We start from the raw sequence: 22,500 nt of genomic DNA on the forward strand, positions 1-22,500 counted from the left end.
TGCTCATTTGCATGTGTATTAACCCTATTTATGGCCATAAAGGCAGAGTTTGTCAGTGCACAGAAGATGCAAACAAGTAGTAGTGGCAGAGAACTTCCTACAGTTGGGGATTTGTCGCATTTCTGCACCACTCAAAATTAATACTTGCTGTGCCTGAAACGAGGTTAAAATGACGGTGACAGCTCAGATCTGTGTGGCGATAGATAGAGAGGGAGATACAAGAAGTTCTTACATTTTCCTTCTGCATTTGCATTTTCTTCCAGGTATAGATTTCACAGTGCCTGTTAACTGATTATTTCTTTTAAATAAGTAAGGGGGGGAAAAGGACGAAAAAAAAAATCCCTTTTTCTTACCCAAAAAGGGGTTTCTCACTGCTTGTTAGATTTGATATTGGGAAAAGCCCTTCGTTTACTCTGAACAAATAGTTCTGTTTTTCACCACTCGCTGTCGTGTTTAAAGTAAATAAGTTCTCGTCCCTGCAGCACTGCTGAACTCATTCACTTCCCAGAACAAAGCCATTGTGTAGAGGTCCACAAGAGCCCTTTTCTCTCATTCCCTGAGCGGGATCTTCCCCAGCTTTGTGAGCCATTCACCAGCCTGCCTGTGCTAAAATTGTGCCTGCTTTGTTTCACAGAAGAAATGAAGGAAGATTATGACACTATGGGGCCTGAAGCCACAATTCAGACCACTGGAAACAACGGTACAGGTAAGGCCTTGCACGGAGTGAGCATCGCTTTTCTTTGGGATCACGTGGAGCTAGCTGTGCATGGAGAAAGAGAGTGACAAAAATCTTATTTCTTGTTTTCAGTTAAAAAATTGGAAAATACTGACATAATTCTCCTGGTTTTTAATTCCCCCCAACTTGATCATGAGAGTGCAGTGACCAATTCGTGCAGTGAAGAGTCCTCCTGTGTCCCACAGCATTTTAGCCCCGACTCCTTGTAGCTGCATCCTTGGGAGATGATAGTCCTCAGCAGTGTGAGGAGATCTTTTCCCAGGCAGGGTGAACCTTGGATTGTTTAAAGTAGCTGGGCCAAGATACAGTGGCCTTTTAATGAGAGACTGTAGAGCTTGATAATGAGGATGGGGTGCACCCTCCTGGGCAGCCCCAGATTTGGGTGGTGCACAGAGTGAGCTGCTTCAGAGACTGAAAACATCTTTTCAACAAGGCACACAGAAACCCCTTACATAGATCCACAGACACACACACACTTTAAATGCATATTTATGAGATTATAATGTTTCTGGCTAATTGTTTGTTGGGGTTTTTTTTCCCCACTTTTAGCATCATTTTCTTTCCCCTCTTCTTAGAAATGAATACATTTGGTGGCACAAGAAGTGTGACAGAGATATTTAGCAGGCATCACCTCTGAGCCATCTCTCTTTTTCCGTAGCAGAGCAAACCAGCAAAATGTTCCTGTTGCTATTTTCAAATCCAAATGAATTCAGGGATTTACCATGTTCTTTCCAAAGGCCCCATTCTATCCTCAGCACAGCTGAATGCCATACATCACACAGTGTTTCTTCTGCATTTTGTCACAATTTGAGATGTTGCAGATAGATTTACACAGCTAAAAGGAAGAGTTTTCTAGTGTAAGTACATTTCTATCCATTCCATTATGAAATTTAGTTCATAGGTAATACTCTCCACAAATATTACTGTAAAAGGTGGTACCAAAGTCTCACAAGGGTTTTATTACTCACACTTTCCTAATGTTGGTAACACCCACATAAAACCCCAGTGCTCTTATTAAGCAACACAAGAAATTTACTTTATCATTCTTGAGGGGGAAAATAATAGGAAAATAAAACCGTATCACTGCTTTCTTCATCCGTGAGATTTATTATGCATGAAAGGAGGGTGGCACTGAGGCACAGTTCATCATTACGTATGTACTTAATGATGTTGCTGTGCAGAACTGGCTGCATATGTATCTCAAAAGCTTATTTTATTTCCAAGAGATGGCAATAAAGTGAAAAACTGTGCTTAGCACTCGGAGAAACAGGATTTTAAAAGACATCTGATTCAGAAACAAGGTTTGATGGTTATCTGAATTACATTACCAGAACCTTTGAGGTCCCCTATCAGTCCGTGTGACTTCCTTTGCACATGTTTTCCTTGCCATAACAGGCCTTGACTCCTTCATGCTTGCAATGTGGTCTGCATGAAGGGGAAGACTTCATGTCCCCTCAGTCCCTTCCCTTCCACTATCTGATGCCCTTGTCTTCCAGCTCACTTTTGGGCTCACAGAATCTCTCTGGAGGTGCCCTGTGCCAGCCCTGAGCGGGGTCCATGGGGCATCCTGCCTCTACTGGAACCAGTTTTGCATGGAAGAAATAAGAGTTACCCCTACCCAGCTTGATACACTGCAAACTCATGGCTCAAGGGACGCTTTCCATTTAAGTGGTCTGCTTTTAAAATGAAAAAGCTTCTCTGTGTGTTGCTCCTATCAGTTCCTTCCCCAGATGTCCCAAGTCCTTGGCTCCTCTTTACTCTGGCTGCCATGGGAGGCTTGCTCAAATAACCATCACAAGTTGCTCTGACAGTGTTTAATTCAAGTCTTTTGTCACTTTTTGAGGTGTTCAGAGCCCCTTTCAGTGGAGGCTGGTGCCTTGTCAGGTTGAGTAGAACATGTTTCTTTAGTTGCTGCAATCTCAGTAGAATCTTAAGAGCAATGTCAGATTACTTAGGCATATTAAATACTCTTATAAATTAAATGCTTATGCCAATATTTTCACCTTGAGAGGGAGATGCCAGGTGACTATGAGTACCTCTATTTTTTTTTTTATTAGGAATAAAAGCTCCCCTTCATGCCCAGTGAGGTTTCTCAATCATTATTTGACAAGTAAAGGGAAGAAATCAGTCCCTGAGCTGTAGGAGATACTTCCTGGATATCTGGGAAGTGTTCAATGTTTTCTTCTTGAGCCTCACTATAGGCTTTGGGCCTGTCTTGTGTGTGTGGCCTCAGTTTTTCCCTGCAGGTTATAGGGCATCTAATACTGTTATTCAATTAAGTAGCCGAGGTGAGGATGAAACTCAACCCAATGAAAACATACATCCAACCAGAAAGTTTCTGTACGTGTGTGCAGTATCTGTGGTACACTTTTAGCATCAAATTCACTGCAAAATATAATTAGTAGAGAAAGAAAACTAGAAGAAAAGTTCTTCATTATTAAATCATTCTGCTATTGTCAGAGTAGCCACTTCCTAGTGGTACTTAAAGAGAAATATTGTCATCTGTACATTAATCATCTGCGTTTTTATAATGAGCCATGCGGGCTTCATAGTGAAAAAGCAGAAGTGACCATTAGGGTGAAAATTTAGGATTTTGGTCCTGCTAAATGACTTTGTAAATATTTCTGAGGATTTCTGCAACAGGGACTTGAAAACCTGACGTTTACCAGAAGAGGTTTTTAAAAGGTGAATGAAGAAATTCTTCTGGTTTATTTTATTCAACCTTTTATGATTATTGCAACTGGGATGCTTGCAGAGAATGGATTAACAAAATCTCTGTAAACAAACAAAAATTTTCCTGGTTTTGATTAGTAACATCTGTCAAAATTCAAGTAAAGATCTCTTAACATAATTTAAAGAAGGGAAAGAAAAACTTTCAGGGGGAGGAAAACAGAACCAAAACTTGGCAGATTGGAGGACAGGCCGTTTTCAGGCTGTAATCTGTGTGTACCAATGGGGGCCTCTCACTTCCTGGCTAATGAAGGCTGTGGTTTTATTAGCTTTGTTTGCGATTAAGGGCAGCTATCACCATCTCACAGGACGAGTTCCCACACAAAATAACTGGTCTCCCAAGCTCCTTGGACCTCTCTTTCACTTTATCTTGAAAGGTCCTAAATGCCTCCAAAGATAGCTTTCCTTAATGTGTTTTATTTTTTTGTGACACAGCCACATCAGTTTTTGGAGCTGAAAATATTTCTGCTTTCCAGGCTCCAATAATTAATTAAAAAAAGACTTATTTGGTGAGGTCCCCCACCATAGATCTCACTGAAATTCTTGCCTCGCAGGAGAGGATGTGCAGTGTGTGTGCAGTGTCAGTCCACAAGGAGTCTGGGAACATGGCTTTGTACATGGAAAATAAATCAGGGCATGGAGGGGGGAAGCAAGTCTTCCACCCAGAAGCTGAGAGACAAACCTAATATTTGTCAGATGGGTCTTTTTAGTACCTCTGTGTGAGCTTCCAGCCACGTCTGAATTGTCAGTAATGCTGCTAGTGAGAAACCAGCCCCACATGGGCACCCTTGACTGTTTGTGTTAATCTGCAGCACTGCAGCACTGGTTGTATTGTTTCAGTGAAGGGTCTATCAGCTTTTCCACTAAATCCCCTTGTTTTTAGGGGTTTATAATGTAGACGTAAACATTTGCTTTAGCTCCTGGATTGCATGTACAGACATAGAAGCTCAATAATCCTGAAGAATTAGGAAGCCAAGGCTGGTAATATCGCAGCAGTCCTCCACAGCCTGTTGGATCAGCCTCCAGATAGACTTGGGGGCACGAAGGAAGAACCTCATTTGGGTTTGAGTTGGGGATGCAAGCTCCTAATATTAACTCAGGCCTTGCTTAGTAGCTTGAATCCTAATCCTATAAATGCAGTTGCAAACTCCTCGTTTACCTGGGGGAGAAAAGGGACACATGGGACCATCCCATGGAGCCCTTCAGTTTCTCCTCTCTGGAGAAAAACTCCCTCTCCTTGCTTCACTCACTGGCTCATGGCCTATATTTGGCAAAATTAAACTTGTTTTCTTGGGCGTATTGCTAAAACAAGAGCAGGATTGGAGCTTGAGTAGTGCTAAGTCAGAGGGTAGATGATCTTTTAACACCTGGAAGATTTAGGCATAACAGGGGAATGACAAGTTAGATTTACAGCATAAAAAATAAAGCCTCGGGGTTTTTTCTGATAAAAACAAGAAGTTCTACACCTACTGTGATGCTCTTGTGCATAAGGTGTGCTCAGTAAGTACCATTTTGTTATATTTCTCTCCCAGAACAACATGGAGGTAAAGTACTCTTCCTTCTTCTCCACACTGACACTCCCCTTCTCTAGAAGCTGCTTTATTTTGGTGTTGAAAGGGGAGAATTGTTTCTCATGCTATTAACAAATGGTAACTGGAGCTGCAGTAGGACCAAGAGGAGCTCCGTGGCGGTGCAGCCATTCCCTACAAAACCACTGTGATAGGAACAGAAGTTCCCTTCCAAAAACCAGGGTCCTGTGCCCTGTGCCATTTGGTCACTGTCACTAAAATACTGCAGAACAGTTGAGAAGCTGCTCAGCTGGTATGAAAAATAGGGCATATTCGTCTCAGCCAGAGGATTTGATTTTATCGGCTAAAGGGATGAGGTTTACAGAGACGGATATCTACTTTTATCGATGACGCCGAGATCAGAGCTTCAAATCAGGCACTGCAGGCTCCCAGTTGTGCCCCAGTCAGAGGTCATGTCTCATTTTCACTGCCAGCATCACTGCCTTGCATTTTCAGAGGAAACTGAGGCAAAGCCTTCACCCGTTTCTAAACACCAAGGAGCGGGTTAGTCTCTCATTTCCAGTGGTTAAAACCATAACCCCCTTGATTTCCACATGTTTACTCCATGTTGATCCTTGGCATCACTGACAGCAGAATTGTGCTGTTTAGTATTTTACTTTTACATCAACTCCAGAACAGTCCATGGTGTTTCCTCATTTTCTTATTTCACCTCTGCAGAGATACATTAAAAATTTAATCAATCATAAGTTGTTCTTTTCGTTTATGGTCAGTTAAAAACAAGTATCTTCAGTTCCCTGCCACCAACTGTGTCTTTCAAGACTTGTTAATAAACAAAGTGACACAATTTAGAGGAAGAAAATGGTAATCTCCTTTTTTTTTCTTTCCTAGTATAATTATAATATTATTTGTCTATAACACCCCAGAGTTTTAAGGTTTTTCCTGTAAGCAGTGTTCATACTTGGAGGAGAAAAGCACATTTTTTGTAACAGGATGCTTTGTGTCTGAGTATGTATTATGTTTCATGGACATTGCATGGATAATAAAAAACTGAGGTTACATTTTAAGAAAAGAAAGAAAACCCTTGTATGGATTGTCAAAGTGGTTTTGGGCTTGGTGACCCTGTTATGGTCTAAACCATGTGGCTCTATTGCAGAAATCATGAAGCAATAAGTTTTTAAAACATCCCATTCTCTCATTATAAGTTAATTTTTCAGGGAGGGAAAAAAAAAAGCGGGAAGATATGAGCAACTTTCTTCTTGTGCCTGACAAAGAGCAGCCTGAGGAAGACCTGTCTCAGAAAAGTTTGGTCTTTTACTACCTGCAATTGCCATCTCCCACATGGGGACTGTCTCAGGGGTCCAGGGGCAGCTGAGCTCAGTCCTGTAGGTCGAGCTGTGCTCATGCCAAAAGCTGTGGGACCCCCAGGAGCCCCATGAAGGTTGTTCAGGTTCCAGCAATGAACGATTACCTGCATTACCCAAGCCTCATAAACTTCTCCCTCTGCCCTGTAGAGCCCCGTGTTCTTGTTAATTTAACTGCCTGCCCTTACTTCCATCCACACTGGTAGAAAGCCCACGTTAATTTTATTGGGAGCTGGAGCAAGGATCCAGCTGTAGCCCCAGCCCTGTAGCTCCAGTACATCTGCTCCACCTCCAGCAGTGCTGACTGGCCCAGGCTCTCTGGGACAATGCACTCAACCACCCTTTCTTTTCCCCCTCTCTTGTTTCAGTGAAGAACGCAAATTGCACGTCGGACTTCGAGGAATATTTCGCCAAAAGGAAACTGGAGGAAGGAGATGGGCATGCAGTCAGCATAGCAGAGTACCTGCAGCGCAGCGACACAGCCATTATTTACCCTGAAGCCCCTGAGGAACTGTCTCGCCTTGGCACTCCAGAGGCCAATGGGCAAGAAGAAAATGGTGAGGCTGTAATTCATTTTTAGCCAGTATCCTGACCTCGTGCAGCTGTTGCAATTATAAATGCACTACATGCCTGGGTGTTTACCTTAAAAATTGAAGAACAGCTGCAGCGGCATGGAATTTCATGAGCAAAGATTGGGGCTGTAATTTCAGTGTATTGTGATTTTTTAGTCAGCACATTTGTATTACTTGGTGGGTGAACTGAAGAGCTGAATTTAAAGAGGAGAAAGGCTGCTGCTCTGCTTGGGAGTTTGGGAAGTTTTAATAGAGTTTTGATGCAACAAAAGACAGAGTAGCCAGCCTCTTGCTCTCCAATGCCTTGATAAATAATTGGAGAAGAGTCAGTAGGAAGGATTCGGTCAATGGCATAAGTAACATAATGAGCTGGGGCTGGAATGCAAATTGCCAATTGATCAGGAAAAGTATTTCTTAGTTTTCAAGGCAGCCAGGTCTGCGGGAGGAGTGATGCCCATAATTAATTTCCCGGCGGGGTCCAGAGCGGGCCCGGCGAGTCTGCCGTGGGCGTGCGCGGGTGCCGGTGCCTCCCGCCGCCGGTTGGAAGCGCCGTCCCTCCCTCCCGGGCAGCAGATTGCGGCGATTCCTCTCATACCATCCCGGGCAATCAGCCCATGAGCTGCCATTGATTTGCTGACCTTTTGGCCTGCCTCTCTTCCCTCCCCTCCCCATCCCGGGGTGCAGACCTGCCACCTGGAACTCCAGATGCCTTCGCCCAACTGCTGACCTGCCCCTACTGCGACCGGGGCTACAAGCGCCTGACGTCCCTCAAGGAGCACATCAAGTACCGCCACGAGAAGAACGAGGAGAACTTCTCGTGCCCTCTCTGTAACTACACGTTTGCCTACCGCACCCAGCTCGAGCGGCATATGGTGACACACAAGCCAGGGACAGATCAGGTGGGGGGCTGGTTTTAAGTGATTTCTTTCTGTAATAACCCCTTAGAGAAACGATATTGCTTTGATTGGCAATCATTATTAATTTTTCATGGCATTTTGAAGATGCAGATCTTTTAATGGTAATAGCTTTAATTGAGGTCTAAATGATTTTTTGATGGTCTCTTCTAATATGATTTAATAGTCTTATGTTCACGATCGAATGAGTGTGTTAATTTCTAATTTAGAAATTTTATTTGCACTTTAACTTGACTTTAGTTTCGTTTTTATGTTCCTCAAAAAGTGAATGAAACTGTAGCATTTTAATTATACATTATTAAACATCTCAGCAATTTCAATTCCATTTTTCACCTAGTTTTACTTTGCAGTGTTGCAAATAGGAGCTCCAAGACATACTAAAAGATCCGCTAATATTTTTTCATTACTTTTTGAGTAACCTTTTCAATCACATGAAATTATGCGTATTTTGTGTAATCGTTTGTTAGACATAATTACACATTCTGAGAAGAACTCTTCCGACAGTACATAGAGGATATCATTTGTGATTGTGCCACTAGAATTGGGCATTGCTCTCATTTGTATAGCCCGGCAGTGTATCCGCAATAAATCAAAGCTGTTTTTTCCTCGATGGGGCACATGTAATATTATAGCAGTGCCACATTTAAGGAAATCCTGGTGTCTCAAACAGGTGACTGAGCTTCCCTAGTGCTCCTAGATGGGCTGATGATAGACCTGTGCCACAAAATTCTTTACACACCAGCAGAAAAACTGTTCCTAGGTGGAGAATTACTTTTAAAAACCCATCGTAAGGAGGGCTGTAATGGAAACTCAAATGGCGTGGTTAAAAGTTGAATAAATAGATGTGTGCATTGTGTCAAATTATAAAGGCTTTATGTTGTATTTATTTTTCTTAAAAACCTGAAAATCACAATCTGCTGGATTTCTCTTGGTAGGTTTTTCTCAGCAGAAGGTAAATTCAGTTAGGCAAACACACATTTTCCTAATCATGCGATTTTTGCAATTAGCATTTTTAAGAGAACTGTATCTTTTGCTTGATCTTAAATCAATACAAATGACTCCAGAGCACTTTCTCCTTTCTTTCCTTCCCATGGCTTTTCCAGTAGACAAACACATTTTCCCATGTATATTTTTCCTAACCTGATCCACTGTAAGGTTCTTCCTTTTGCCTCGTATCTTTAAAAACACCAGGGGAGGGAACAAAACCCGCCTGGATATTTATCCAACGTAACTGCCTGAAATTTCACATGCGAGAGCGCGCTGGTACTGGCGCATTATGAATGGTAGCTTTGGTGTTGAAAAGTCCCCTCATTTGCTCATGGCATTTACAATTAGTAAATTAAAATGATTGTATCATATTAACAGTGGCACAACTAAAGTTTATAGTAGTCCTCGGAGGGCGATGGGGGGAGACAAAACAGCTGTTGCTGTTTGTTTATGCAACTCAGCAACATATGAGCGCGGGTCCCTCAATGGCGCGCGGCGGGCTGGGCTCTGCTTGATCTTTGAAGGTTGCTGCTGTTTGAACAAACCTCCCTGTGTCCCATGTAACACCATCTGTCTCGCCAGGAATGTGGGAAGAGGCAGCACACCCTCGCAGTTGTCATACCGTTTCGGCGCTGCCTTTTTTTTTTTTTTTTTTTTCCTTCCTTTTTTTTCCCCCCTTTTTCCCCCCTCCCTGCTCCTGCAAAAGGCTTTTGTGTCGTGGTTGCCTGCAAAAGGCTGACCTCCTACCTTGAGCATCCAGAGTGGCTACATGATTGCCGCAACTCCGCACATGATTATCAAGATAATAATTATTTTTTAATTAATTTTTTTTCCCCCTCTCCAAATTCAAAGTCATGGGGCTTTCCTTGCTTGTTGCAAAAAGGTCAGCTTTCTTTGATTATATCTTTACACCCCTTTTAACTTTCAACTTTCCCTCGCCCCTCAGAAGAGCACCAGGGAAAAACATGGCATGAAAGCTCAAGTCTTTCCTGCTGCTCTGTGATTTAAAAAAAAATTCCAGCAGCAGCTTATGCTGAAGATGCAGTCTCTCCTGCTTGATAATGAATTAAATCTTACATGAAATGCCACTAACGACAGTGTTTCTCTCTTTCCTCCACATGCAGTAAACAGAATTTTTAAACAAGCTGAGTCCCACATGTTCAGAATCTGCTAGGAATATTAAGAGCCACAAATCTTCTTATAAAACTGTTTCTCTCATCGTAAGATACCTTAAAGCAACACATTTCTGATGAGAGACTTAGGAAATAATTCTAAAGCAAATATCGAATGCTCATGTGAAAGTACTTTCTCATTTGTTTCGGTTTACTGCCAACATTTTGATTTTTATTGCAATGCTGATGAGACAAATAAATGTACATGCAGACCTTTTGGTCTGCTTGATGAATTCAGAGTCACATTAATTTAATTTTTGTTTTTTAAGCTTGAAATTCATGGTTTCTCTTGCATAAAATTCATGTTGGTATGTCTTTTGTTTTCTTCTTTTCCTCCCAGCACCAAATGCTGACCCAAGGAGCAGGCAATCGTAAGTTCAAATGCACTGAGTGTGGCAAGGCCTTCAAATATAAACACCATCTGAAGGAACACCTGCGAATTCACAGTGGTGAGTAGCGGAGGTGCTGGTGTGCTCATTTGCATTTTGTTTAATTAGCTGAGTTTTAAAGACTGCTTAAAATTTACACAGTTCTGCTTCTGGCTTCTTGGAGCTACCAAGGTATTTCATAAGTGATATCTGAGTCATCTCCTCATTTATCATGCTGTTAATACCACGGTCTTGCTAAAAGATTTGGAAATAGTAAATTTTCCTGCACATAATATAGATTGTTTGGTAGTTTGAGTTCAGGAGCGTTCATTCATCGCTGTGCAGTGGGAACCCGAAGAGTCCATTATATTTTCCAAAATAAAAAGTCCCCCCCGCAGTGAAATACAGCTCATATTCTCAGATAACAAGAAACTGCCAAGCCTCTCAGATTGAATGACTTGGGCATTTTGGCTCTCCTACTTGATGCAGAATTCAGCACACAAAATGTCACCAGGCTCAGCCCAGGCACAAACTGACGTGGAGGTTCTAACATCAGGACTCAGTTTCTCATACTGGTGCTCATATCTGGTGAAAATTCCATTTTGGGGAAGGAAATTAATAAAAAAAATCCAATTTGAACAGTCTTGATTTGATTTGACTCTCTTCCCCACAGAGTGCTTACCTGTGACTTGCCCCGGTCAGTCTGGAGCCAATCTCACACTTTGATGGCTGTTGCCACCTGGAGACCCTGGGTCCAAACTGACCTCAAAACCTGTAGAAAGAGGAGGGTAAAGCAGTGGTGGTGTGTGGTCAAGTTCAGAGAATTAATATTTCCTTCACTATTAATCACTGGATACACAGGCGGTCAGCTAGGTACCAAATGCAAACTCTTGCAATCATAGCAGCAAGAATGATAATTAACATTTGGTTTTAATTATCATTTTAGGTGAAAAACCATATGAGTGTCCAAACTGCAAGAAACGTTTCTCCCATTCTGGCTCCTACAGTTCGCACATCAGCAGCAAGAAGTGTATTGGTTTAATCTCTGTAAATGGCAGAATGAGAAACAATATCAAGACGGGTTCTTCTCCTAATTCTGTATCTTCCTCTCCTACTAATTCAGCCATCACGCAGCTGAGAAACAAGCTGGAGAATGGCAAACCACTTAGTATGTCTGAGCAAACAGGCCTACTGAAAATTAAAACAGAACCACTAGATTTCAATGAGTACAAGGTTCTTATGGCCTCACATGGGTTTAGTGCAACTAGTCCTTTTATGAATGGTGGACTTGGAGCAACCAGCCCCTTAGGAGTTCACGCGTCTGCTCAAAGTCCAATGCAGCACTTAGGTGTAGGGATGGAAGCACCATTGCTCGGGTTTCCTGCAGTAGGCAGCAATTTAAGCGAGGTGCAGAAGGTCCTACAGATTGTGGACAACACGGTTTCCAGGCAGAAAATGGACTGCAAGGCTGAAGAGATCTCCAAGTTGAAGGTTTACCATATGAAGGATTCATGCTCTCAAGCCGAGGAACAAGGAGTTACCTCCCCCAATATTCCCCCCGTGGGTCTTCCAGTAGTAAGTCATAATGGTGCCACTAAAAGTATTATTGACTATACATTAGAGAAAGTCAATGAAGCCAAAGCTTGCCTCCAGAGCTTGACCACAGACTCGAGGAGGCAGCTCAATAACATTAAAAAAGAGAAACTGCGAACCCTAATAGACCTGGTAACTGAAGACAAGATGATAGAGAACCACAACGTATCCACTCCATTTTCATGCCAGTTCTGTAAAGAAAGCTTTCCTGGTCCCATTCCGTTGCATCAGCATGAGCGTTACCTGTGTAAAATGAACGAAGAAATCAAGGCAGTCCTTCAGCCTCATGAGAACATGGTTCCCAACAAACCTGGAGTGTTTGATAAGCAAACCCTCTTGCTGTCATCAGTACTTTCTGAGAAAGGAATGACTAGCCCCATCAACCCATACAAGGACCACATGTCTGTACTTAAAGCATATTATGCTATGAATATGGAGCCCAACTCTGATGAACTACTGAAAATTTCCATTGCTGTTGGCCTTCCTCAGGAATTTGTGAAGGAATGGTTTGAACAAAGAAAAGTCTACCAGTACTCAAGTTCCAGGTCACCATCACTGGAAAGGGCCGGTGCCAAGGTGGCGTTGGCTGCCACCAACAACACTCCCACTAAAGACTCTTTGTCAGCCAGATCTCCAATAAAGCCTGTGGACTCTATAACTTCACCATCTATAGCTGAACTCCATAACAGTGTTACTAATTGTGATACTCCTCTCAGGCTAACAAAACCTCCTCATTTTACCAATATTAAGCCAGTTGATAAATTGGACCACTCTAGGAGCAATACTCCTTCTCCTTTAAATCTTTCTTCCACATCTTCTAAAAACTCCCACAGTAGTTCTTACACTCCAAACAGTTTCTCTTCTGAGGAGCTTCAGGCTGAGCCATTGGACTTGTCTTTACCAAAACAAATGAAGGAACCCAAAAGTATTATAGCCACAAAGAACAAAACAAAATCTAATAGTGTAAATTTAGAACACAACAGTGTTTCTTCATCATCTGAAAACTCAGATGAGCCGCTGAACTTGACTTTTATCAAGAAAGAGTTTTCTAATTCAAATAATCTGGATAAAAGCACTAACCCAGTATTTGGTATGAACCCATTTAGTGCCAAACCTTTATACACAACACTTCCACCACAGAGCGCATTTCCCCCAGCCACTTTTATGCCACCAGTCCAGACCAGTATTCCTGGGCTGCGACCATACCCAGGACTAGATCAGATGAGCTTCCTACCACATATGGCCTATACCTACCCAACTGGAGCAGCTACTTTTGCCGATATGCAGCAAAGGAGAAAGTACCAGCGGAAACAAGGATTTCAGGTAAATGGTTTCAACTGTTTTCTGCTTTGAAAGGCTAGAATTTAGTATTTTGTGATGTGTCGTCTTAGAGAAGAAAAAGCCCAAAGCTATAATCAACATTTCCAACAAAATTAGCAGGGTTTATTTAAGTCTGAACTTGAAAAAATGTGGCGTAGTAGGAAAATAAACCGCAGTTAACTTAAGAGTACTTCTACTTGGATTCAGAAGCAGTACCAATTACTTTGAACAGGCATAATGACCTTTGTTCTATTAAGAGTTGAGCCATTTCTCATTATATTTGTATAGCAATATAATAATAATAATAATAATAATAATAATAATAATAATAATATCAATAAAATTCATATCCTAGAGGAAAAAAAGAAGGAAACTTTGTAAGAAAACTTATCTCTTCAGGGCATAACTATATTTCACCACAGAGAAAAGGAGCAGTGGAAGACCCCTCTGGAGTCACCTCCACACTCAGACACAAAGTTGTTGTATCCCTCTAAGCAGTTGTCCATACAGCCTCATAGACACTGTAATCCATCGAAAGCCTTTAGAGCTTCCATCTCTATATTTTTGGGGGATTGTTCATCCACCATTCATGGGAAAGTTGTCCTCTCTTCTCACAAATGTCTGGGGGATGAGAAACATTGACCAATAGCCCCTTCCTTTGGGCTACCTACTGGTCTTCCCAGACACTTAGTCCTCTAATCCTGCCAGTCATCTGGAACAGCTTTCAAAAAAACCCAGAGATTAAATTAAATTATTTGGAGAGGTAGCAGCCAGGGCCCTTAATTGCAGACAAAGTCTTTCTCTGGACACATAATCTGGGTCAGCACTTCTTTTTGCCCAGGTACAACCTGTAATTCTTCCCCCAGTTCGTCCCAGAGTTAACACAGGTGTAGCAAAGGATTTTGTCCTTTGCATGACTGAAGTGAAGAGCAACTACACAGAAGTCTTGTACTTTTATAGCCTTTTGCTGGGTGTATTCAGATATAATGTACAGACTTTAGTTAAATGAGATTAACTGATTATAGATTAATAATTTTTTCTTACATTTGCGCCTGTCCCCCATGTCCTATTACCGTCCATTAGTAATTTTACTGACTAGTAAATGTTTTATAGTTTCAAATGTGAAAATCAGGTATGGTTTTACATTACAGACTGTAATCCCTCTTTGCACAATAGGAGCATAAATAGCACTGCACCTCCATAACAGCTGTTCCACTATTCCAATTTACAGTACATCTGCCCTCTTTGTAAATGTATTTAAGCCTATTTAATCTTCTCTAATATTAATTAGTGCAAACCTAGTCTAAGAAAACTGAACTGTGTGATAGCAAATGGAAATGTATGTTATCATGCAAGTTTGCACTCTCTTTGGATCGAGACAAAATAAATATCAAGAAATTTAATAATTTACTGATCCACATTCATTATTGCTTAATGCTGAAGGCTGTTTTAACATAGATAGAACATTGATAAAAAGTGTTATTAATATTCCCTATTTCAAATTACAAAATTAAATATAAAAATATAGCTTGAGGCCTTTAGTCGGGAGACATACATTTAAATGGATTGCATAATAATAACATTTGTACCTAAATATAAAATTCAATTAAAACCTTTCTACAGATACAGAATACACCCAACTTTTGGAATTTTGAGAGGAATGATCCCTTAGCTGTTGCTTACATTTACCTCTGTAAAATAATGCAGTATTTTTTACTGGCCATGAAGAGCCTCCCCTTCACACTTTCTTGGAAATATTTAGTGCTGATGCAGTAAATACTCTTGGTTTGTGCAAACCACATTGCTGCAGAGTGCTCAAAGACAGAAAGTTGGTTTGAGGCATAGGAATAGAAGGCTCCTCGTTATTTCCATACTTTCCATCAGCTGCAGTCTCATTATTCATATTCCTAAGCTGAGAGGAACCACCAAGGCATGACTGTAACTTCCCTGGGTGGTTGGTGGGCAGGATGGGTGGCGGGAGCAGCTTTTGCTGACGAGTGGCTCCCTCACAGGGAGAATTGCTTGATGGAACCCCAGACTACATGTCCGGCCTCGACGACATGACGGACTCCGACTCCTGTCTGTCCCGAAAGAAGATCAAGAAGACAGAAAGTGGCATGTACGCGTGTGACTTATGTGACAAGACATTCCAGAAGAGCAGTTCCCTGCTGCGACACAAATACGAGCACACAGGTAGGGCAGCCGTGCACGCCGAGGGCAGGATTGAGGGTCGTGCTTTGTTCTCCACAGTCTTTCATGAGCACATTTGTGCAGGTGCTGAGGCTTTCAAAAAAATATTTTGTTCTGTTCTGACTTATTTTTTTAATTTTTCTTGATGGTTATTGTTTGGTGAAGGACAGTTGGGTGTGATGGGGTAAATGTTGGTAGGTGCTGTGGCAATCATCGCCAAGGCCAAGCCCTCTTGAAATGAGACAGAACCTATCACTATAAAACAATTGCAACTTGATTAGCACAAAGTCTGCCTTGGGAAGGAAGAGTGACAGTGTATTTCTTGTTTCTTAGACACTATCTGACCCTGCTCCATTAAATCCAATAGGAAAATGGCCACTGACGTTAGCAGCATGAGAGCTGGCTCTGGCCAAGTTATCTGAAAGTCAGCAGCTCAGGGGGTTTCCTCTCACAGTGATTTTGCACACCAGCAGCACAAGCAGGTTGCAGTTCACTTTTTCACTTCCCAGTTAATGTCCAGGGAAGGTTCCCTTCTTTCCTGAGTAGGAAGTGATTTTTGTCTAGTTCAAGGAAGCTTGCCAAAGCTCACAATGCACTGTCAGCTTAAAAAATACTTTGGTTTGAAAAAGACCTTCTATCACACCTATGCTGGCTGTGGTTCCCCTTACAAACAGTGCTCCCTTCCCACTGTCAGCCAGGACAGAGCTCTCTGAGGGCCACACATTGGCTCAGCATGTTTCAGTTAGGGGAAAATGGGACCGGAGCTTCCCAAATAATAGAGATATCAAGTTATGTTGGACAAAGGGAATGTGAATTATCATCTGAATTATTGTGCAGCAGGACATAAACCAAACTCCAACTTCCTAGAGTTAGGAAAAGTTTACTCAGGAGGAAACTTGCCTTAACTTTGAAAGCTGAGTCCCACTTCAGGAAATGAAGCAAGTCACATCATCCTTCAATCTCACCATTTGAGGGTAAAAACCTTAAACCTCTCTATTAATACATCTTCCAGGCCTCACATAACCCTTTGGCTTTTCACAAATGAAAAATTTACTATTCAGAAATGGATGGTGCCTTTAAAGCAAAATCCTTTACTTTGTTATTTTTCCTTCTTATACTTTTCTTCCAAATTTTAAGCTAATCCCACAATGGAAAATACAAAAGGAAGTTAAAATACACGTGGGATTGGGAAAGAAAATTAAAAGCAACATTTTGGACTAGATCAGCCAGTTCATTGGCAGAATGTGCTTCTCACTACATTATTCAGATCAAATTGTTTATTCAGTAGAAGAAGCTTTGAAGGCTTTACGTCCCTGCACCTTTCCTCTCCTGAATGATTTTATTACAGCCATCTGCAAACATTATGGTTTACTACACTACTACTGTAAAGCTCTTATGTTGGAACTGGCCTTCATATATATCGGGATCTGGACATATGGTTGAATCCCATAAAGTTGGTAGTCCATAAGGTCGACAGACATATGGTTGAAAGGCTGAAAATTTGACAAGCTGAAATGTGTGCAATCACCTTGATTTGCAAAATAAACTGCATTTGTAATAGCAAAAATATGTTATGGTCTTGAAGTAGCATGGGAACCTACTGCCTAGAAAAATGCCACACAGCTGCAATGCCAGGACTCTTCTCCTGCTTCTTTCCTCTGTCCCTTTTGGCTTCTCAACTTCACGTCCATCAATTTTATGGGACTCAGCCTTATGATCCAGAACATGTATAGGGTGTCAGATTTAATACAGTAGAACTAGAGCACATCATCAGGCTGGAGCCTGGCATTTAGGGACAGGAAGGATGGTCTCGTGGCAGAGGCACAGGCACTGAGAGCATGGCACTCTCCCCTGCCTCAACTCAGACTTCTTTTGTGAATTGCAGCAAATTGCTTCAGCTTTCTCTCACCTTCTCCCATCTTTGAAACATGGGGAAATGACACCAGCCCGCTTCTCTGGGGTGTTGTAAATATTAATTCATGACATCCTGCGATGGAGTTCACTGGATAAAGAGGGAAGTACTATTACTATTATTTGCTTTTATGGAGCCTCAGTGCATCATGCCAGTGTTTGAGTGGGAGCTCTGAAGGGCTTGGCTGGGCCTGCCTCAATACCTGCACACTGCACTGGCACTCTGGCTAATGGCTCATGTGCATCTTAAGTGAATTTCAAATTAATTTGATAGTTTCAGGCAGAGCTTGTAATTGCATTAATAACATAGGTGTGAAACTGCAGTCCATGTTCAGTGGAAGGAACCAAATTGAAAGTAACACCCTCTTCTGCCTTTGGGGTCATTGTAAGAGCAGGCTCAGATTTTTCAGCCAACTTTTTGAAACCTAAAAAAGAGAAAAAAAGCCTTTTTTTTTTCTGAGGGTGTTGCTGTTTTCTGAGCAGCTGATCACGACCTGTTGTAGCTTCATTAAAATCATGTTTTAGGAGGAATTGGAATGCTCCCTGTCTTTCCTGGAGAAGCACAAAATAATGGCTGTTTTATAACAATCTCTTTTTTTTTTTTTTCTGTCGAAAAAGAATATATGTGTTTTATTAGAACTTTGGGACAATCAGATTTTTATTTGTCACCCCTTCTCAAGGTCCATGTATTGCAGCCAGTGATAGAACAAGGGTTAAGAGAGTCAGACAGAGGCCCCTAAAAATTGATCACAGAGAAATAATTTGAAGTAAAACATAGACAGGTAAAACTATATAAGCTGTCTGAATAATTGTTTATTGTTAATCAAGTGTTGTAAAGGAGAAAAAAGGAATGTTTAGGTGTTGCAGTGCAGCTGAGTTTTGGTGCCAGGGCAAGAAGAAAAGGATTTGGCCAGGTCTTTTTGTCAACCAAGAACTTTTGGTGGAACCATGTGGCCGGCTGCAGGACAAAGAGCTCTGGGATTACCTCTGTACACCATGCCTGCCACAGCTGGAACAGAGTAGAAAAAGGGCCACAAATTTCACAATCCCTGCTTTTTAATTTGTGCAGTATTGGTGGTATTCTGTAATAGCTTTCAGCTTCATGGGGAGAAGGAAAATTTATTGTGTTACTGCAATGAGTGAATTGCATTGGTTCTGGCTCATCTGAAATTTAGCGTAGAGGCCACTGTTTGTTGCAGAACCAAATTCTGACAATTTAATTTTGGGATGCCATTGAATTTTAAGAGAAGTTATGTGTCCTTCTTAGAGTTTGAGCTTCACAGGGTCCTGTTTCCTTGAAGCCAGGGGATGCAGTGCTGTAATTAGGGTGCAGAGCATGGCAGGTAGCACAGGCACTCAGTGCTCACATGATTTTCCTGTGGAATCTTACGGACTCATCCTAATTTGGACAGGCTGAAATTAGTTGAGCCAATATGGGATGTGTCTAATCTCAGATTTTTCCAAGCTGCTTAGCACAAGCTTCAAGACACTTTCCTTACGAAAGGTGAAGAAGCTGGTTGCCTTCACGGCAAAGCATGGGTGCTTTGGTGAGCAGAAAATTCTTAGTGCTGCTGACAAGGAGGGAAGGCAGGAGTGGGTGAGTGAGCAGGTGAGCAAACAGAATGGAGCATGTAGAAATTCAGAAATATCCTGGCTCCTGGTCCAGCGATGGAGGAGTAAGGTGAAGGTTAATGTTTGTTCTGCCCTCGTCAACACCCATGTCTGCCACACACCAGCTTTGTTGTAGCTTCACAGGGGAACTCTCAGTGTGCCTGCTCCGCAACAAAAGCTGGAAACAGTTTTTCAGAATCCTACCTAGAAATTTAAAATCCTTTCATTGTTGTTCTATATTACATCATATTCTATTTTATTACTTGTGTGGGCTGTCGAGGGCCTCATAGCTGTGCTAGGGCTTTCATCCTTTCCTTTTCCACTGTATATTTTATTAAGACTTCTTTTTTATTTTTGTAGCTTTCATGCTGATGCAAGCACTAGTTTTATTTCCAGATTGATTCTGTAAACTAAATATTGTTCTTGAGCCTGGTAGCAAATCAGCTCTCTCTGGCTAGTATTTTGAATTCCCAGCTTGGGAGTTTTCTTTATTTAGAGCTTGATTCATAAAAAATTTACATGCTATTTAAAGGTTATTTTTTCTTGCTTTACTGTGATACAAGTTTAGAATTCCCCATTTTACACTCAAATAAAGGGGAAAAAAGGATATATTCTATGTTTGTGTCTGCAGACAAGGTCTCCTATTGAAAATGGAACAGGTGCAGCTTGGGCAATTATATATAAATTGCATTTATCTTGCACCTTTGACCGCTTTGCTATGCTCTGGCCACTAATCCATCTCCATTGGGACTACATCTAACATCCAAACCCCTGAGCAGCTTCAAAAGAACTGCCTTAAAAAATAATAAAAAACAAACTGTCACAAAAATGTTTCCTTCTTTCCTCCGAAGAGTGGGATTTCTGTTTGGCCCCCTCCCATGGCAAAGAAACCCACTTTGCCTTAGGCAAAGGATGGGTGATATTTAGTCTGGGACCAGTGACAGCTTGTGATCTGATGTCTTGTGACTTTTATACCACTGCAAATGGGAAATGCACAGCTTTTCAGTCAAAGACTTTTAGCCCAGGAAGATTGAGATATACTTTCTATCAGAAATTTTTGTTGTTGTTGCCTTGTTTTAACAGAAATGCAATTTTAGAGACTTTGCAAAGACATTAGTTCTAACTTCCCCTCTGTAAATTGAGTGTGGGCTCCCATGGGAGCCTGTGTTTTGCAACACAGCAAAAAAAGGCCCAAATATTTCCTATAGATATTTGATAGAGATTTATAATTTAATTTCATTGCCAAATGTGGCATCTACATCACTTATTCATCTGATGAAACACAAGTGTTTTGTGAGCCTTTCTTTGATCTTCCTTGGGTCCATCTCTCCCAGCTCCATCCCCCATGGATGACACAGGATCTCGGATGGGATTAGATACAACCTCTGGGGTGGGATGTCTAATCTGCTTCCTTTTGATTTATCTCTAATCCAGTGGTGGTATGAATATTGTGACACTGCATGACAGTGTTCTAGGACAATGTGATGGCTTCAAAATGAAGAGTGGGTTTAGATATTAGGATTTTAGGTATTAGGGAGATATTACTAGGTATTAAGAAGAAAGTCTTCACTGTGAGGGTTGTGAGGCTCTGGCAAGGCTTAGAGCAACCTGCTCTAGAGAAAGGTGTCCCTGCCCATGGCAGGGGGTGAAATGAGATGAGCTTTAAGGTCCCTTACAACCCAAACCAGCCAGGGATCTATGGTTTTCTAAAGTTGTAGGTCCTCCTCATCCACCTACAATTGCAGATTTATCCCCATCCCCAGTGTAAAATACCTTAGTCCAGTTTTATTTTATGGCCTCTTAACACATTGTAGGGATTAAACACTCATTTTAGACGGCTGGAATACTGGGTTTTGCACATGAGGGGAAGAAAATAATTCTGCAAATGTTCAGAAACCCGATACATTTAAAAACATATTTCAATTAGTGTTGTAACAGCTGCACACTGAGCACTGCTAAGGTATGTTATGTGGTGTCTGAACAAAGAACTTTGCCCAAGCTGTCAGGTTCCCTCAGATCAGAACTGAGGCCTTGATATGGATGTGGTAGACTAAATAGCTCTAGCATTGCCTTTTTAGTGCTAACATAAATTAATATGAAAATATGAAGTATTTTAGTCTATTCATTTCTAAACTAATTTATAAAATATGGATGATTCCCTGCCAGGTTACATCTGTGTGTGGCACAAATGCCGCATGCAAGGGTTGAGCAAAGCAGGCAAAGACTGAGGGATGAGCACATCACCCAGGTTTTGGAAGGGTGGGTGGAGGCAAGTCTGGATGAGAGCAGTGGAGGTGGATGACTTCTGTTTGAGGAAAGGAAAACTGCTGGGAGCTGGATGGAGCACAGCTGTGAGAGAGAATCATGGATAGAATAGTTTCTGTTGGAAGGTATCATTAAAAGTCATCTAGTCCCTGCAATGAAATCTTCAGCTAGATCAGGTTGCTCAGGGCTTTGTCCAATCTGACCTCAAATGTTTCCCAGGATGGGACAGAGAAGGGTGTAGTGGGCATTAGAAGTAGTGTGCTGTAAAAAAATAATCAGGGAATTCAAAGTAATGGAGAAGTGATGGTGGAGAAGTGGAGCAAGACAAGGGTTGGGCTTGTTGATGTTAGGGAAAAGTAAGTCAGAGGGAGGGACTGAGATAACGTGGGCAGGATGCTAAAAAGGTGCTGAGGAAAAGCAGAAAGTCTGCAAGGAGCAAAAAAGAAACCAAATTAGCAATTATTGAGGTATTAGCGAGGGGATATCAATGTGTTGCTCCGAGGGTAACCAGCAGGACAACTGGGTCAGGGCAGAGGTTCATCCCACTGGGTGTTGGTAGAGCTGGGAAAGCTCCCACCTCACCCGTGAGGGTTTTCCACTGGCAGTGCTGGGCTTTGAGAGCGCTTAGGCTGAGAGTGCTTTGGGATTTTAAGCTAATTTGAGTAAGTGACTTGATCGTGCTTAAATCTCCTGAGCTAAGACTCTGGGATTTCCCCTTTGTGGCTAAACTTGTGCCCTGAATCGCAGGTAGCTGACTCCAGCTCTGGATTTGGTGCACCCCTAGGTCAAGGATGGAGGTTCAAAGCCAAAATACATTTAAAGCTCAAAGCCCAGAATTTTCTTTGAGTTTGACTTTAAACCAACAGGTTAAATTGGCAGAAATGCAGATTTAAGAAACAGTTCACACAAGTAATACTGCTACAATTCAATATATCAAGTTTGAATTTTCTATTTTACTATAAAGAGAAATACAGGAAAAAAAGAAACCTTGTATGTGTGCAGACCTAGGAAAATCTCTTACAAAGAAATGCAGTCTGAGCCCTAATTTCTGGGCATCTACTAGTTTCCCTGTCATTTGGGTTACTTTAGCTGTGGTTTCTCCTGTATTTTACTTGCTGCCAGATCTCCCCTTCATTTCATAACACAATTTTGGCTTCCTTGAGGATTCGTTAATCACACCTTATTAAATGTGAACTTTCACAGTAGGACTTGAAGGTAGCTGTGACTGGATAGAAAAAAAA

The 22,500-nt window shown here is 41.6% G+C and overlaps 1 protein-coding gene across 5 annotated transcripts in view; it reads left to right on the top strand.

The window, feature by feature from the left end:
* ZEB2 (zinc finger E-box binding homeobox 2) overlaps nucleotides 1-22,500 on the top strand; it is a 113,946-nt gene that overhangs the window by 87,545 nt on the left and 3,901 nt on the right. For all 5 annotated transcript variants that reach the window (XM_085584092.1, XM_085584091.1, XM_021530343.3 and 2 more), the window contains 6 exons: nucleotides 635-706; nucleotides 6,725-6,913; nucleotides 7,613-7,827; nucleotides 10,342-10,450; nucleotides 11,316-13,285; nucleotides 15,295-15,475. In XM_085584092.1, the coding sequence (XP_085440218.1) occupies nucleotides 635-706; nucleotides 6,725-6,913; nucleotides 7,613-7,827; nucleotides 10,342-10,450; nucleotides 11,316-13,285; nucleotides 15,295-15,475 (2,736 nt within the window). The remainder of the gene's footprint in view (nucleotides 1-634; nucleotides 707-6,724; nucleotides 6,914-7,612; nucleotides 7,828-10,341; nucleotides 10,451-11,315; nucleotides 13,286-15,294; nucleotides 15,476-22,500) is intronic.

The sequence above is a fragment of the Lonchura striata genome, chromosome 7 (assembly GCF_050655825.1).
Source record: "Lonchura striata isolate lonStrDom1 chromosome 7, ASM5065582v1, whole genome shotgun sequence".
Lineage (NCBI taxonomy): Eukaryota > Metazoa > Chordata > Aves > Passeriformes > Estrildidae > Lonchura > Lonchura striata.